Source organism: Mesoplodon densirostris, chromosome 17 (assembly GCF_025265405.1).
Source record: "Mesoplodon densirostris isolate mMesDen1 chromosome 17, mMesDen1 primary haplotype, whole genome shotgun sequence".
Taxonomy (NCBI): Eukaryota; Metazoa; Chordata; class Mammalia; order Artiodactyla; family Ziphiidae; genus Mesoplodon; species Mesoplodon densirostris.
The window spans coordinates 12075997-12093380 of record NC_082677.1 but is presented as its reverse complement, the minus strand read 5'-3'; the positions used below and the strand labels follow the sequence as shown (position 1 = coordinate 12093380).

Below are 17384 nucleotides of genomic sequence, written 5' to 3'. Positions count from 1 at the left end.
ATAACATGCTAATCATGTCACCTATTTAATACTAATTCAGAAGATCTTAATTTATATTTGTGATTTCATTGTATTTCTCTAATCTTTCTTTTACAGATATGGGCATACCGCAGGAGAAGCTACACACAATGCAGTAGATTCTGCCATCAACGTTGGTGTAACTGCCTATAATATCGACAACGTTGGCATCAGAGCAATGGTGAAGAAAACTGCAAAACAAACGGGACACACGCTGCTTGAGGACTATGAAATTGTTGATGATTCTAAGGGGGAAAATCAAGGAGGAGGAGCAAGTGTAGACATGAAAGGGGAGAAAGATGAACAGGGAGAGGCACTAGAGAAGGACAGGGCAAAGAAGAAAGATAAATGATAGAAGTGCTGGGAATTGCCTATACCAAAGCCTTACAGATGGATGCAATTTTGTTAAATGGCAAATGCGGAGTTCCCCACAGATTAACCAGGATTTTTTCAATGTATTCATTCCTGCAGAGTGACTGTTCCATAAGCTTTATGGCATGTATTCTACTTCTAAGGAAAAGAATCAGTATTCTTGCATCTGGCCTTTAGAAATACAGTTACATTCTCTGTGAGTTGATTTTTTTCTAAATGTGGCTAAAATATTTTTGCAGTTAAAATAAAACTAATAATAGACGTGCTATAAATCTCATTAAACCTAACGTTAAACTATTTTTGTATTTGCTGTCTTTCAGAAAGCAAAGTAGGAAATTATATATTTATGTAAAATTTGGCATTTAGTAACCTTAGTTACGTTTGTACTGGGAAGGAATGCTTTAAACATTGTTTCCTCTTTTTGCACTAATTGTGGATTTTTTTTTTAGGTGCTTGTGAGAATTTTCAGTGTGTAAGCTAAACAAAAACTGTAACCCTAAATGAAAAGAATTCTTGTATAACATTTAAAAGATTTTTTCAAAACAAGGAGTAGACTAATCATGAAAAATAAAATGAGGTTCTATAAAATCATTTGGTAGCTTATCTCTTTGTTAGGAAATGGAATGGTCTTTTTGATTTTAAATGAATACAAATAGATTTTTTTTTTTTTTTTTTTTTGCATTACGCAGGCCTCTCACTGCTGTGGCCTCTCCCATTGTGGAGCACAGGCTCCGGACGCGCAGGCTCAGCGGCCATGGCTCACGGGCCCAGCCGCTCCGCAGCACGTGGGATCCTCCTGGACCCGGGCACGAACCCGTGTCCCCTGCATCGGCAGGCGAACTCCCAACCACTGCGCCACCAGGGAAGCCCACAAATAGATTTTTAAGTCTTCTAGATTTAGACTGTTATTGATTTGTTAGGAGCCTAGGAAATTTGGGGGTATGGTTGGTATTGTATCAAAATTCGAAGTGATTATTATCAGCTTAATTGGACAGAAATGTAATCACTTTTACCATGTCTACTTCTGTAAGTTTTGCCAAAAGGCTGAAATTTAGTAAAAACTAAAATATAAACAGTTGAGTTTATGTATGATAAATAATTTTTATTTTGGGATTCAGTCATTGGAATTTTATCTATTAAAAAGCCAATAAATTATTAGAAAGGTTTTACTCATAATTAATGTAAAGAATGTGAAGAGTTTAGGTTTTAATCCATGGTGGCTAGGCATAATAGTGTCCACTTTGGCAGAAGACAGGATATTCACAGACCTATAAGCTACAAATATGTAAGTAAAATAGCTAATGGCATTTTATTTTATTTAATGATTTTAAAAGATTGGTATTGGTTTTCTTAGTATAGTCCATTTTAGCATTTCTGAAACTCCAATTGCTATTTAGTTTATTAGGCTTTATTTGAAACTATATAAAGAATGCACTTTGTGAATAAACTGTCTTTGATTTACTTGGCCTTATTCATGGGTTTGTATTTCAGGGACACAGAATTGGTGGAGCCTTTCCCTAGGGCCAAGGATAATGTACTCATTAAAATGGAAATAAAATTGAATTGGTAAATAGCTTCCAGTCAGTCTCTGCCTTATTTAAGTTTAAGAAATGGAATGGCACATAGTTGAGCCTAAAGTTTAAAAATTACCTTAGAGCAGAGGTCAGCAAAATTGGACTTGTCGGGCTTCCCTGGTGGCGCAGTGGTTGAGAGTCTGCCTGCCGATGTAGGGGACACGGGTTCGTGCCCTGGTCCGGGAAGATCCCACATGCCATGGAGCGGCTGGGCCCGTGAGCCATGGCCACTGAGCCTGCGCGTCCGGAGCCTGTGCTCTGCAATGGGAGAGGCCACAACAGTGAGAGGCCCGCGTACTGCAAAAAAAAAAAAAAAAAAATTGGACTTGTCAGCGGGAACCTAGTTGTCCATTTCACTTCATTCTACTCTGTTCACTTGTTTGTGGGTTGCTTTTTCAGATCAATAGCTAGACAAAGTTTTGGTAAGTATTGCTTCTATATTCCAGTTCTCCAGAGAAACAGAACCAATATGTATTATAAGGAATTGGCTCGTGCAACTATGGAGGCTGAGAAGCCCCAGATCTGCAGTCAGTGAGCTGGGTACCCAGGAGAGTTGATGTGCTGTATCAGTCCAAGTCTGAAATCCTGAGAATCAGGAGCACCAATGGTGTATATTCCAGTCTGAAAGCTGGTAGGCAGGCCTGAGACCCTAAAGTGCTCATGTTTTAGTCTGAGTCTGAAGGCCAGAAAAGACCAATATAGTAATGAAAGCAGTCAAACAGGAAGAGTTGCCTCTTTTTCAGCCCTTTTGTTCTATTCAGGTCTTCAACTGATTGGGTGATGTCCACCCATCTTTTAAGGAGGGCAATCTGCTTTACTTAGTCTACCAATTGAAATGTTAATCTCACCCAGAAACACCCTCACAGACACACCCCGAATGATATTTGGCCAAATGTCTGGACACCCCGTTGCCCAGTTAAGCTGACAATAAAATTAACCATCACAGCTTCTTAGCCTGGTTTTCATTTTCTAGAGGTCTTTCTCCTAGGTTCTCTTGGCTTTTTGAGATGCAACAGATCTAGTGTCTGACAAACAGTTCTCAGTATCTACTGCTACCAGGGTTCTTCCTCACTTTGCCTCTACAGACTCATTCCCCCATGCTGTACTGGGTAGTTTTCTGGCATTGCCTCTAGGAACCTACTAGCTATAAAAATAATGATAGCTAATGTTTAGGTAGTGTTAAAATGTTGTAAGTGCTGTTACACAGACTAACTCATTTTAACCTCACAATATTCTTACGAGGTGTATACCATTACAATCTTCATTTTACAGAATAGGACACTGAGGTATAGAGAGGTGAAGTAACCTTCCCAAGATGTAAGGGAACAGTATGAAAGAAGAGGTCACACACATGCTTCAAAAAGGAGGCCTGTTAGGCCAGGCATCTTGTCTTTCTTAAACAGAGGTAGATGGGGAAAGACAAATGGTCTTATTTCCTCTGATTCCAGCTGCTTATCAAATTAATTTTTTTATTATAATTCCATTGGCTTAATAGTTGGTAGAAAATTTCTTGAGATATTAGCAAAATAGATCATCAGCCCTAGATTAGCAAAATAGATCATCACTACCTAGCTGATAGTGTGAGTTTTGTCTTTTTCTCTGTCTTCATAGGTATTTTAGGGTAAGCTAAGAAAAACCAGACTTACCAGTTAAGTCTGTAATGCTGTGCTCAAACAGAAATTGGTTCTCTGGTCTGTTCTTGCCAGAATCAAGACTAGGTGTTTTTAAACAGACTTCCTAATGGATTTTGCTATTTTGTGTTTACTTTAGCAACAGAATTGCTTAAAAGAGAATATTTTGTTGATTTCTGAATAGCTTTTCTTCAAAAACATTTTTTCTATTTACAGTATATTTTAAAGATCCAGAAAGATGAATAAAACATTTTTTTAAGAACACAGGTCAGATGAAAAATAGAAACCCGAAATAATGTCTTTAAATGTATTCTATGCAAAAAGTTGTCATATGTGAAGAAACAGTTCGATCAACCTGGAGGCTGTTCATTGGAGGAAAAAATGACTAGTGGGGGAAAGTGTTCTCTCTCCAACCCGCATCCCACCCAATCTGTTCTGTTCAAATTTACTTAGCCAGCTGAAAAGCAACTTGCTAGAGTGCTACCAAGAAGCAAGATTACTGAAATAAGGGATAGGATCCCAGCATTTGCATGTTCAAGAAGCCCCATAGGGGCTTCTCTGGTGGCGCAATGGTTGAGAGTCCACCTGCCGATGCAGGGGAAGCGGTTCGTGCCCCAGTCCGGGAAGATCCCACATGCCGTGGAGCGTCTGGGCCCGTGAACCATGGCCGCTGAGCCTGCGCGTCTGGAGCCTGTACTCCGCAATGGGAGAGGCCACAACAGTGAGAGGCCCGCGTACCGCAAAAAAAAAAAAAAAAAAAAAAAGCCCCACAGATAACGTCTCTAGTTAAAACATTGCTATTTAGGGAGTAACAGCTGGGAGCAGAAAAAGACGCTTTGGTATATACAGCAGTTTTAAATTTTAAGGCTTTTGAACTAAAGCCACACTGATGACGGTTCAGCATATTGCTCTGGACGTGGAGTGGAAATAAAGTGATGAGAGGTGCAAACTGAAGGGCGAGGTTGTAGACAAGACCTATGGTGGAAAAACTACTTTTTTGGTCCAAGTCAGTAGACAGGTTGTGACTATTAAGTCGCTGGGTGAAGCAAGGAGAAGTAGATGGTGTCACACCCAGATGGCATAAGGAGTGAGTTTTTACAGGAGGACGTAAGAGTAGAGATCCTGGAAGCAGCATTAGAGGTGGAGAGGATTCCTGACCCTCCTGACCCAAAGGAGCAGGGGTTCTACAGAGAAACTAGAGAACAAAACCATCAGTTCTTAGCTTTTGATATTTCAAAAGCTATGGTTTAGGTGTGAACCAGAAAGATTTGGGAGAATATGAAATGCATGACTATCTCCCTGCCATGCAGGTCCCTCTCATCCCCACCTCCCCAGTCAGAGAATTAGGAACGCTGGCTGAGGACGAAGGAAGGGAGCCACCAAGACAGACACCGGTGAGTGTCTAAGGGGAGACCAGCACCTTGCTCCCCACAGCTTGCCTCAGGCTGGGCACAAAAGTTGGGAGTACAAGATTTGCCACACCACGTGACTACTGACATACTGACGAGATCTCCTTCACTTTTCAGTTAAACCGTAGGTTCTTTGAAAGCAGTGAACATACTTAGCATCTCTTACACATCACTCTGTACCCTCGATTGCTATTAATTGAACTTATTCCTTAAAATGCTTCACATCATCTCTTGCCCACAAATTTGGCTGGTTCTTTTGGACATTAGTCTGTCGGTGTAACGTGATACTACATTACTTTCTAGTTAATTCAATTCCAAACTTCCCAGCACAGAGCCCTCTTCCTGTGTGGGCGGCCCAGCCTGGCCCCGCCCCCGGGCGCCGCCCTGTGGCGTCACCTGAAGGCGCCAGGCCGCGACCGTAAGGCAGTTAGCCCCGACTATGGTTGACGGTGCCTACCCCCTCCCGGCTGCTGGTGGTCTCCTCAGGTCTCATGTTCTAAGCCGTGTGAGGGAAGGGCGTGGGTGGCCTCTGATCTGACACGGTGGAGGAAGGAAGAGGCGACACCTTCGACGGTCTGAGCACCGACCGCCTTAAACTGGAGTTACTGGAAAAAGGCACCTGAAGTGAGTCGGAGGGCGGCGTGCGCCCCGCCGGGTGTGGGGTTCACGTCGGCGCCGCCACGCCGAGGGCCAGCACCTGTGGGAGCCCCGCGGCTGAAAGCCGAAGCCCCTGAGGCCGAGGTGACTCCTGCAGTGTCATTAATCCCCGGGCAGAACTGGTGACATCTGAAAACAGTGTTTTCTAGGAGAGATTCATTTAGCTCTTGCGTTTGGTATTATAAATAGGCAGGTTTTGAGGTTCTGCCTTCAGGAGCGAGTCCGGTGGAGTGTACTGTGTGCACAGACTATAATGCTGAAACGTGTTTGCTTGTGATGTTCCACTTTGCTCAGGGTTTCTGTTTCAAATTCCAAAGGTTTCGTTTAGTTATGCTTCTCTTTCATCCCTTTAGAAGAGCTTAAGAATTGGTGACACTGGTAAAAATGAAACCCCTACTATATATACTTCTTAAAGTACTTAATATCAGTACTTGTTACTAAGTCTTTGGAACATTTTAATTATCTTTTTAGATACACTGCCCCCACCCCCACCCGCAGGCCACAGGAGGGCTAGACTCTCCTGGGTGTCCCTGTAGCTTCCTGTGCTTTCCTCTGTCGTAGCTCCAACCACACTCTTTTAATTGCTCAGTTATTTCTTGGTCTGGTACTAAGCTGTAAGCACTCTGAGGACAGGTTCTGTATTTCCTGAAGCAGTAGAGTGGAGGAGCCAGTCCTTTAGAGGAATCCTGCACAAATTCAAATCCCAGCTCATCACTTACTCAGCAAGTACATGATCCTGGGCAAGTTAATGAACCTCTGAAGCCTCAGTTTTCTCAAGTCTAAGACTGGCGTAGAAATCCGTATCTCACACATCTTGTGGTTGGTACCAGGACTGAGTGAAATGTATGTAAAGCACTTAGCGTTGGCTTGTAATAAACATTCAGTGGAAGTTAGCTGCTGCAGTTGCTGTTCTGTTCACTTACCGTAGTATCTTCAGCACTTAGCACAATGCCTTTAACATAATAGGCATTCAGAAATATAAATGATTCTGTCATCGTATTTTGATAACTACTATGCCACTTGCTGATGTCCTAAATAGATAATCTCTGGAATGCTATGTGTGTGTGTGTGTATTTTTTTTTATTAGTGTTTCTTTTTTTTCCTTTTTATTTCAGGTTGTCAGTTGTTACCTGTTGCCCTAGCTGTTCCTTTCTATAGTAATTTGCAGCTCCTTTGCTGGACTTTGAGAAACCAGGTAACCAAAATTGTCAGACTTCTTGAGGCCAACTTTAAGAATAAAGGGTTTTAAGTGGTTACATGGGGAGCTTTGAGCTTTAGTGCATTTTATTGTCCTTCTGGACCCAGGTAATCGGAAGCCTGCATTTGCCTGCTTACTAATTCTCAACCAGGCCTTCAATAAGTGATGTTTCATAATAGGTTGTTCCTGAAGTAGTGGTAGGTTACTGTGTATTATTTTTCTCATGTTATTTTTAATTAAATCATAATTAACACAATGTGTTTAATAATAGGGATATAGTGCAACTCTCAGTGCTTGAAATAAGACACAAGATAGTGGAACTGGAAGCCAAACTCAATACTGACGATGAAGGTATATAAGTAAATATTTTTATTTATGACTCCTGTATAGCTATTGTTCATTTTACCAAGATACCTATAGTACATTAAATTACATATTTGGAATAATAGTGTCAAGATTTCCATATTGCTTTTTGGCAGCATTAATAGTAATTTAATATAGAGGCTTTAAAAACATATTTCAGAGTGTCAAACCTGTTACTTTATAATTATTTGTCTACTTACGAGTTCAAAATGTTCATTCTTCAATTAGCAAAACCTTTGTTATGTGAGATAAATACATTATTTCCTTAGTAATAAAATATCACACGTTTTCTATATAACTCAAGTAATAACCTTTATATCTTAACTGCTAGATTTGGGATATAACCTTAAAATCCTTATCTAGGTTTTGGCTATTTGTTTGTGTTGAAAGAATGGGGGAGGGGCAGGCGAGTGTTGCACACACACTCATCACACACACCTACACACAGGAACACACTCATATATCCTTAAAATTTATAATGTCTGTAAGATGTTAATTTGTTACACAAATATTGATTGAGATCCTGTCATATGTCAACACTTTGAATGGAAGACCTTTCTTTTCCCTTTTCTAAAGAGTTTCACTGACTATTGGGAGGAAGTGTCAAACTAAAATATGAGCAGAAGTAATATAAGTTCTGCATGAGGAGAAATGGCAACTCAGGTAAGGGGAACCCATCACACCTTGCATGAGGGCAGAGGAGGCAGTGTTGAACTGACTACTAAAGAACAGTAGGAGTTTATTAGGGTTATGGGGGTGGGCTTTGCTTCTTAAACCCATTCATACTTTTCTTCTATTGGGGAAGCCATGAACAAAATAGATTAGTAGCCATATGACAAATATAATGCTACTTTTCATAATACCCAATGCTATGTTAAAGCTTGCTTGGAGAACACTGCTTTGTCCCAAGGCCGAAGTAGCTTCCTACATCTCCATGTCTATATCCTTAATAAACTGGTTCTGTGGAGGTAGACTGTGAGAACACTTACCAAGTAGTTGCATTGGCAAGGCTGGCTGGAATTTCCTCATGCATCTAACTACAGACGAAACACGTCATGCTCATAGGTAAACACACAATGCAGTAACTATGCCCACAAGTAAAATGTAAGCCCAGCAAGTCATATTATCAACACCTCTTCTCACGGGGAGGAGCTGGAATATGGGTATAAAGAGATAAGGTAAAATGGTAGGCGAGAAAGTTTTTCCTCAGTGGGCCAAGCTAAAACCTAAGGTGAAGAGCAGAAACCTTTATCCCTTCTTCAAAATCAACTAACTCCAGGAACTGTGTCAGGTGAGGTGGTTATTATTATTCCCATTTATGGAAAAATGAAGTTCATGAATTTAAGTAACTTGCTGAGATCACAGAGCCGGGGGTGGCAGAGCCATGATTTTAGTCTAAATCACCTGTCTACCACCACCACTACTACCATGACAACTGCTGCACACAGCAGCAGTCTCCCCACATCGGCACTCGGTAGTTCTGCTTATCTACGGCTGCATAACCAACCAGCCTATCGTTTAGGGTTCTAAATAACATGTCTCTCACAAGTCTGTGGATTGACTGGGTTCATCTGGGAAGTTGTTAATTGGGGTCTCTCATGTGATTGCAGTCAGATGTAGTCTGGCACTCAGTCATCTGAAGGTTCAACTGGGCTGGACATTTCAAGATGACTCACCAACATGGCTGGTAACTCATCCTGGGTGTTGGCTGGGAGCCCAGCTGGGACCACCCATCAGAAGTACCTACACATGGCTTTGTAGCTTTTGCTTCTCACAGCATGGTGCTTGGGTTCCAAGAGGCTGTATCCCAAGAGCAAGCATTCCAAAAGGCACCGTGACAGAAACTGCCAGTCCAGTTAAGGGCTACTCCCAGAACTGGCAGCGTCATTTCCATTATATTCTATTGGTCAAAACAGTCACAGATTTGAAGGAATGGAGAAAATCTACTTGTCAAGGTCACAATGCAGAAGAACATGTGGAATGGGATGGATTCTTGCAGTCATCTTTGGCAAATAGTCTGCCACAGGGAGTATTAAACATAATGCCTCTGGGCCTCCCTGGTGGCGCAAGTGGTTGAGAGTCCGCCTGCCGATGCAGGGGATACGGGTTCGTGCCCCGGTCTGGGAGGATCCCATATGCCGCGGAGCGGCTGGGCCCGTGAGCCATGGCCGCTGAGCCTGCGCGTCCGGAGCCTGCGCGTCCGGAGCCTGTGCTCCGCAACGGGGGAGGCCACGACAGTGAGAGGCCCGCATACCGCAAAAAAAAAAAAAAAAAAAAAAACATAATGCCTCTTGAGGAGAACTCTTAAGTAACTGATAAGGGTGGAACATAGATTGTAACGAGAATGTGACAGGAGATGAGATAAAAGTTTATGAAGAAGACAAAGAATAGTCTTTAATATGATGCTGATGAGCTTGTATTTATCCTGAAGGCAATGGGGTAATATTAAAGGAGTTTTTAAAATAAATTTATTATTGTTTAACATTATAAAAGAAATAAATGCACAAGTGATAACCATGGATACATCTGTTTAGGTAATTCTTTCACACTTTCCACTCTCTACTTAAATCTCGCTACCCCTCTCTCCATTCTCACTCTCAGCGAATGAGCTTACCTTCCTCTTTCAAGGAGAACCAAGAAGCAATCAGAAGAGGATTTCCACGTTTCTACCAAGAAAGCTACCCACCTACATACGTGCATCTTTGCACATCCTCTTACTTCCCTCTTGTTCCTCTGCATGTTCTTTGTTACTCTTACTTAATGTCAATCCCTCCACTTGTACAACAGATGCCATTACTCTCACCTCCTCCAGGATATCATTCCAGCTATTGATTGTCCTCTCTCTTTTCTGCACCATCTTCCCTGCTCCACTGAATTATCCCCAACAGCACACAAACATGCCGAGTTTATTTTATCTAAAAAACAGATAGCAACCCTTCTTTGGCCCCGTATTTCCCCTTCTACCATTATCCCCTTTCACCTTTCACTGCTCTGTGTACAGCAAAACATTTCAATAGAATCATTTTTTTTATTTGCACTCTTACCTGTTTATTCGTATTTAATCTACCTGTTTTGTAACAGGATTAATTTTTAGGCAAAGCAGCAAGCAGAACAAACTTCAAAGGGCTTCACATTTGCATAGTGGCCTTTTGAAGCCCTTTAGGATTCGTAGGAAACTATATTCAAAAAGAGTGGTTTATGTGTTAAGTAAATCTGAATTTCACCACCTTAAAGCTTGGCCACAAGACAAAGAACAGGAAAGAAAATGTCCGGGAGACTTAAAAAAGTGAGAAGAGTCAGTATTGGTGTAGGGGTTTAAGTGCATTTCAAAAAATTGAAACCTCACCACTACCCTTTGAAAACAGTATCACCTCATTTTATAGATGAAAAACTGAGATTCAGGAATTCTAAATGTCTTTCTCAAGGCTATAGAGGTGGGGAGGGATAGATCTGGAATTGGGATCCAGGTATTTTGCCATCAGATCCCAAACTCAGCCTCTATTTCTTTCCACTTAAGTTTCTTAAGTTTGCTTCTGAAGTTTTTTCATCTGGAGAAGAGAGCCTTGATTTACTGAGGCTCTGGGACATTGCTCATCTAGGCACAGAAATGGGCTGGATTTGCCCAGCACAAACACGATTGTCTTATTCTCTCTTGGACTCACTCTAATCACAAGTTTCTCCTCTGATCAACTGAAACTGCTCTTATCAAGGTCACCAGTGACTTTCAATTTGCAAAATCCAGTGTCATCTCTCAGTACTCATCTTGACATTAGCAGCACTGCCAGAACTGATCACCTTCATCATTGAAACCCGTTGCTCACTTGGCTTCTGGGACACCATGCTGTCTTGTTTTTTTTCATACCTACTGGCCACTCCTCACTTCTCTTCATCTTCATGAGTTCTAAAAACTTGGAGTGCCTCAGGGCTAAGTCCTCTGACTTTTCTTTGATACATGCACCCACTACTTAGGAGATCCCCTCTGTTCATATGGTATGAAATGCCATCTGTATACTGACAACATACAGATTTACATCTCCATCCCAGACCTCTCCTTTCAGCTCCCTTTGAGTCTTCATTTATAGGCTGGCTTCTAGTTTAAAACTCTTTGGCTATTAAGTAATGTATTACTAGATCAAATAGTTTTTTAAAACTCATCTCAGTAAATTCTAAAAAGTTTTGATAAAATTCAGTTTTTCTTATTAAAAAATTATATTTCTATTTATCTTGAACTGGCATAACACTTAATGATGAAACATTAGAGGCATTCCCATTCCTGGAAAAAAGCAAAGATGCCTCTAGCCACCATTAAAATTTAATACTGTTTTGAAGGTTCCAGTCAAGCAATAAAATATGAAACAGAAATAAGCATTATAGCTATTAGGAAGAGATAAAATTATTATATTTTTTAACTTTTACAATTTGATATCCAGAACTTTCCAGAGGATCAACTGAAAAACTAGTAGATTAGTTTATATATATATAATATATATATTATATATATATTATATATTAGTTTATATATATAATATATATATAATATACGAAAAAATTAGAAAATGGTTGGATGCAGAAGTCAAAGAAATTTTTATTAAAAAAAAAAACCACGGCTTCCCTGCTGGCACAGTGGTTGAGAGTCCGCCTGCCGATGCAGGGGACGTGGGTTCGTGCCCCGGTCTGGGAGAATCCCACATGCCGCGGAGCAGCTGGGCCCGTGATCCATGGCCACTGGGCCTGCGCGTCTGGAGCCTGTGCTCCGCAACGGGAGAGGCCACAGCAGTGAGAGGCCCGCGTACCACAAAAAAAAAAAAAAAAAAAAAAAAAAAAAACAAAGAAAAAATATTAAAAACAACAAGGGAAAAATGACAACACACAAGGGAATCGCCATAAGGTTAACAGCTGATCTTTCAGCAGAAACTCTGCAAGCCGGAAGGGAGTGGCAGGACATATTTAAAGTGATGAAGGGGAAAAACCTACAACCAAGATTACCCAGCAAGGATCTCATTCAGATTTCACGGAGAAATTAAAACCTTTATAGAAAAGCAAAAGCTAAGAGAATTCAGCACCACCAAACCAGCTTTACAACAAATGCTAAAGGAACTTCTCTAGGCAGGAAGCACAAGAGAAGGAAAAGACCTACAATAACAAACCCAAAACAGTTAAGAAAATGGTAATAGGAAAATACATATCGATAATTACCTTAAATGTAAATGGATTAAATGCTCCAACCAAAAGACATACACTGGCTGAATGGATACAAAAAAAAAAAGACCAGTATATATGCTGTCTACAAGAGACCCACTTCAGACCTATGGACACATACAGACTGAAAGTGAGGGGTTGGAAAAAGATATTCCATGCAAATGGAAATCAAAAGAAAGCTGGAGTAGCAATTCTCATATCAGACAAAATACACTTTAAAACAGAGACAAGGACACTACATAATGGTCAAGGCATCAATGCAAGAAGAAGATATAACAATTGTAGATATTTATGCACCCAACATAGCACCTCAATACATAAGGCAAATACTAACAGCCATAAAAGGGGAAATCGACAGTAACACAATCATAGTAGAGGACTTTAACACCCCACTTTCACCAATGGACAGATCATGGAAAATGAAAATAAGGAAACAAGTTTTAAATGATACATTAAACAAGATGGACTTAATTGATATTTATAGGACATTCCATCCAAAAACAACAGAATACACATTCTTCTCAAGTGCTCATGGAACACTCTCCAGGATAGATTATATCTTGGGTCACAAATCAAGCCTTGGTAAATTTAAGAAAATTGAAATCATATCAAGTATCTTTTCTGACCACAGCGCTATGAGACTAGGTATCAACTACAGGAAAAAATCTGTAAAAAATACAAACACATGGAGGCTAAACAATACACTACTTAATAACCAAGAGATCACTGAAGAAATCAAAGAGGAAATCAAAAAATACCTAGAAACAAATGACAATGAAAACACAACAACCCAAAACCTATGGGATGCAGCAAAAGCAGTTCTAAGAGGGAAGTTTATAGCAATACAATCCTACCTTAAGAAAGAAGAAACATCTCAAATAAACAACCTAACCTTACACCTAAAGCAATTAGAGAAAGAACAAAAACCCCCCAAAGTTAGCAGAAGGAAAGAAATCATAAAGATCAGATTAGAAATAAATGAAAAAGAAATGAAGGAAATGATAGCAAAGATCAATAAAACTAAAAGCTGGTTCTTTGAGAAGATAAACAAAATTGATAAACCATTAGCCAGACTCATCAAGAAAAAAAGGGAGAAGACTCAAATCAGTAGAATAAAAAATGAAAAAGGAGAAGTAACAACTGACACTGCAGAAATACAAAGGATCATGAGAGATTACTACAAGCAATTATATGCCAATAAAATGGACAACCTGGAAGAAATGGACAAATTCTTAGAAATGCACAACCTGCCAAGACTGAATCAGGAAGAAATAGAAAATATGAGCAGACCAATCACAAGAACTGAAATGGAAACTGTGATTAAAAACCTTCCAACAAGCAAAAGTCCAGGACCAGATGGTGCTTCACAGGCGAATTCTATCAAACATTTAGAGAGGAGCTAACAGCTATCCTTCTCAAACTCTTCCAAAACATAGGAGAGGGAGGAACACTCCCGAACTCATTCTATGAGGCCGCCATCACCCTGATACCAAAACCAGACGAAGATGTGACAAAGAAAACTACAGGTCAATATCACTGATGAACATAGATGCAAAAATCCTCAACAAAATAATAGCAAACAGAATCCAACAGCACATTAAAAGGATCATACACCATGATCAAGTGGGGTTTATCCCAGGAATGCAAGGATTCTTCAATATGCGCAAATCAATCAACAGAATACCCCATATTAACAAATTGAAGAATCAAAACCTTATGATCATCTCAATAGATGCAGAGAAAGCTTTTGACAAAATTCAACACCCATTTATGATAAAAAACTATCCAGAGAGTAGGCATAGAGGGAACTTAACTCAACATAGTAAAGGCCATATATGACAAACCCACAGCCAACATTGTCCTCAATGGTGAAAAACTGAAACCATTTCCACTAAGATCAGGAACAAGACAATGTTTCCCACTCTCACCACTATTGTTCAACATAGTTTTGGAAGTTTTAGCCATAGCAATCAGAAAAGAAAAAGAAGTAAAAGGAATCCAAATTGGAAAAGGAGAAGTAAACTGTCACTGTTTGCAGATGACCTGGTACTATACATAAAGAATCCTAAAGATGCTACCAGAAAACTACTAGAGCTAATCAATGAATTTGGTAAAGTAGCAGTATACAAAATTAATGCACAGAAATCTTTTGCATTCTTATACACTAATGATGAAAAATCTGGAAGAGAAATTAAGGAAACACTCCCATTTACCATTGCATCAAAAAAATAAAATACCTAGGAATAAACCTACCTAAGGAGACAAAAGACCTGTATGCAGGAAATTATAAGACACTGATGAAAGAAATTAAAGATGATACAAATAGATGGAGAGATATACAATGTTCTTGGATTGGAAGAATCAGCACTGTGAAAATGACTATACTACCCAAAACAATCTACAGACTCAGTGCAATCCCTATCAAACTACCACTGGCATTTTTCACAGAACTAGAACAAAAAATTTCACAATATGTATGGAAACACCAAAGACCCCGAATACCCAAAGCAATCTTGAGAAAGAAAAACGGAGCTGGAATAATCAGGCTCCCTGACTTCAGGCTATACTACAAAGGTACAGTAATCAAGACAGTATGGTACTGGCACAAAAACAGAAATATAGATCAATGGAACAGGATAGAAAGCCCAGAGATAAACCCATGCACATATGGTCACATTATCTTTGATAAAGGAGGCAAGAATATACAGTGGAGAGAAGACAGCCTCTTCAATAAGTGGTGCTGGGAAAACTGGACAACTACATGTAAAAGAATGAAATTAGAACAGTCCCTAACACCATACACAAAAATAAACTGAAAATGGATTAAAGACCTAAATGTAAGGCCAAACACTCAAACTCTTCGAGGAAAACATAGGCAGAACACTCTATGACATAAATCACAGCAAGATCCTTTTTGACCCACCTCCTAGAGAAATAGAAATAAAAACAAAAATAAACAAATGGGACCTAATGAAACTTCAAAGCTTTTGCACAGCAAAGGAAACCATAACCAAGATGAAAAGACAACCCTCAGAATGGGAGAAAATATTTGCAAATGAAGCAACTAACAAAGGATTAATCTCCAAAATTTACAAGCAGCTCATGCAGCTCAATATCAAAAAAACAAACAACCCAATCCAAAAATGGGCAGAAGATCTACACAGGCATTTCTCCCAAGAAGATACACAGATTGCCAACAAACACATGAAAGAATGCTCAACATCATTAATCATTAGAGAAATGCAAATCAAAACTACAATGAGATATCATCTCACACCGGTCAGAATGCCCATCATCAAAAAATCTACAAACAATAAATGCTGGAGAGGGTGTGGAGAAAAGGGAACCCTCCTGCACTGTTGGCGGGAATGGAAATTGATACAGCCACTATGGAGAACAGTATGGAGGTTCCTTAAAATACTAAAAATAGAACTACCATACGACCCAGCAATCGCACTCCTGGGCATATACCCTGAGAAAACCATAATTCAAAAAGAGTCATGTACCACAATGTTCATTGCAGCTCTGTTTACAATAGCCAGGACGTGGAAGCAACCTAAGTGTCCATCAACAGATGAATGGATAAAGAAGATGTGGCACATATATGCAATGGAATATTTCTCAGTCATAAAAAGAAATGCAATTGAGTTATTTGTAATGAGGTGGATGGACCTAGAGTCTGTCATACAGAGTGAAGTAAGTCAGAAAGAGAAAAAGAAATACCGTATGCTAACACATATATATGGAATGTAAAAAAAAAAAATGGTCATGAATAACCTAGGAGCAAGATGGGAATAAAGACGCAGACCTACAAGAGAATGGACTTGAGGATATGGGGAGGGGGAAGGGTAAGGTGGGACGAAGTGAGAGAGTGGCATGGACATATATACACTATCAAATGTAAAATGGATAGCTAGTGAGAAGCAGCCACATAGCACAGGGAGATCAGCTCGGTGCTTTGTGACCACCTAGAGCGGTGGGATAGGGAGGGTGGGAGGGAGGGAGACGCAAGGGGGAAGAGATATGGGGATATATGTGTATATATACTGATTCACTTTGTTATAAAACAGAAACTAACATACCAGTGTAAAGCAATTATACTCCAATAAAGATGTTTAAAAAAAAGAATTCTCACCTTGTTCAACATAAGGGATTTCATACTGGAGAGAAACCCTAAAGTGAAATGAAATTGGGAAATTTATTATTAAGGTTTTATAAGGGGGACATAGACTTTTCCTGTATAGGAGAATTTGGTGTTATAAATATGCTCATTCTTTTCAAATTAATTTATTGATATGTAATTCTTGTTAAAACACAGAGCTGTTTTTTCTTAACTTCAATAACTGACTCTAAAGTTAACTAGATGAATAAGTAGACAGGGATAACTGATAAGAAATTTTGGGGGGTTGACGCAACTCCTACAATATATAATAAAGCTATAATCATTAAAACAGAAAACAAATCAATAAAACAATAGATAGTATATTAGTTTGCTAGAGCTTCCATAGCAATGTACCACAGACAGGCTGAGTTGAACCACAGGAACTTAGTTTCTCACAATTCTGGAGACTACAAGTCCAAGAGCGTGATGTTCGCAGGGTTGGTTTCTTCTGAGGGCTTTCTTTCTGTGTCTTCACATGGTCTTCCCTCTGTACCTGTTTGTGTCCTTATCTCTTCTTCTTATAATGAAGTCAGTCATATTGGATTAGGGCTAACCATATGACCTCATTTAACCTTAATGAGCTCTTTAAATGTCCTTTCTCTAAATACAGTCACATCTGAGTACTGGGAGCGTAGGACTTCAACATACGAATTTGGGGGGAGGAAGCAGACACAATTCAGCCTATAACAGAAAGAGATTCTAATTTATTAAAACATTGTACTACTGTGAAATTCAGGGCCAGGTTACTAAGTTAATTAAAAAATGTTTTCAGTTATCTATGAAAAAAAGGAGAAAACCATT

General features: G+C 39.7%; 1 protein-coding gene across 2 annotated transcripts in view; it reads left to right on the top strand.

The window, feature by feature from the left end:
* SPART (spartin) overlaps nt 1-687 on the top strand; it is a 39739-nt gene extending 39052 nt beyond the window's left edge. For both annotated transcript variants that reach the window (XM_060080196.1, XM_060080194.1), the window contains exon 9: nt 97-687. In XM_060080196.1, coding sequence (XP_059936179.1) covers nt 97-370 — 274 coding nt within the window. In that variant the 3' untranslated portion in view covers nt 371-687. The remainder of the gene's footprint in view (nt 1-96) is intronic.
* The last annotated feature ends 16697 nt before the right edge of the window (nt 688-17384 follow it).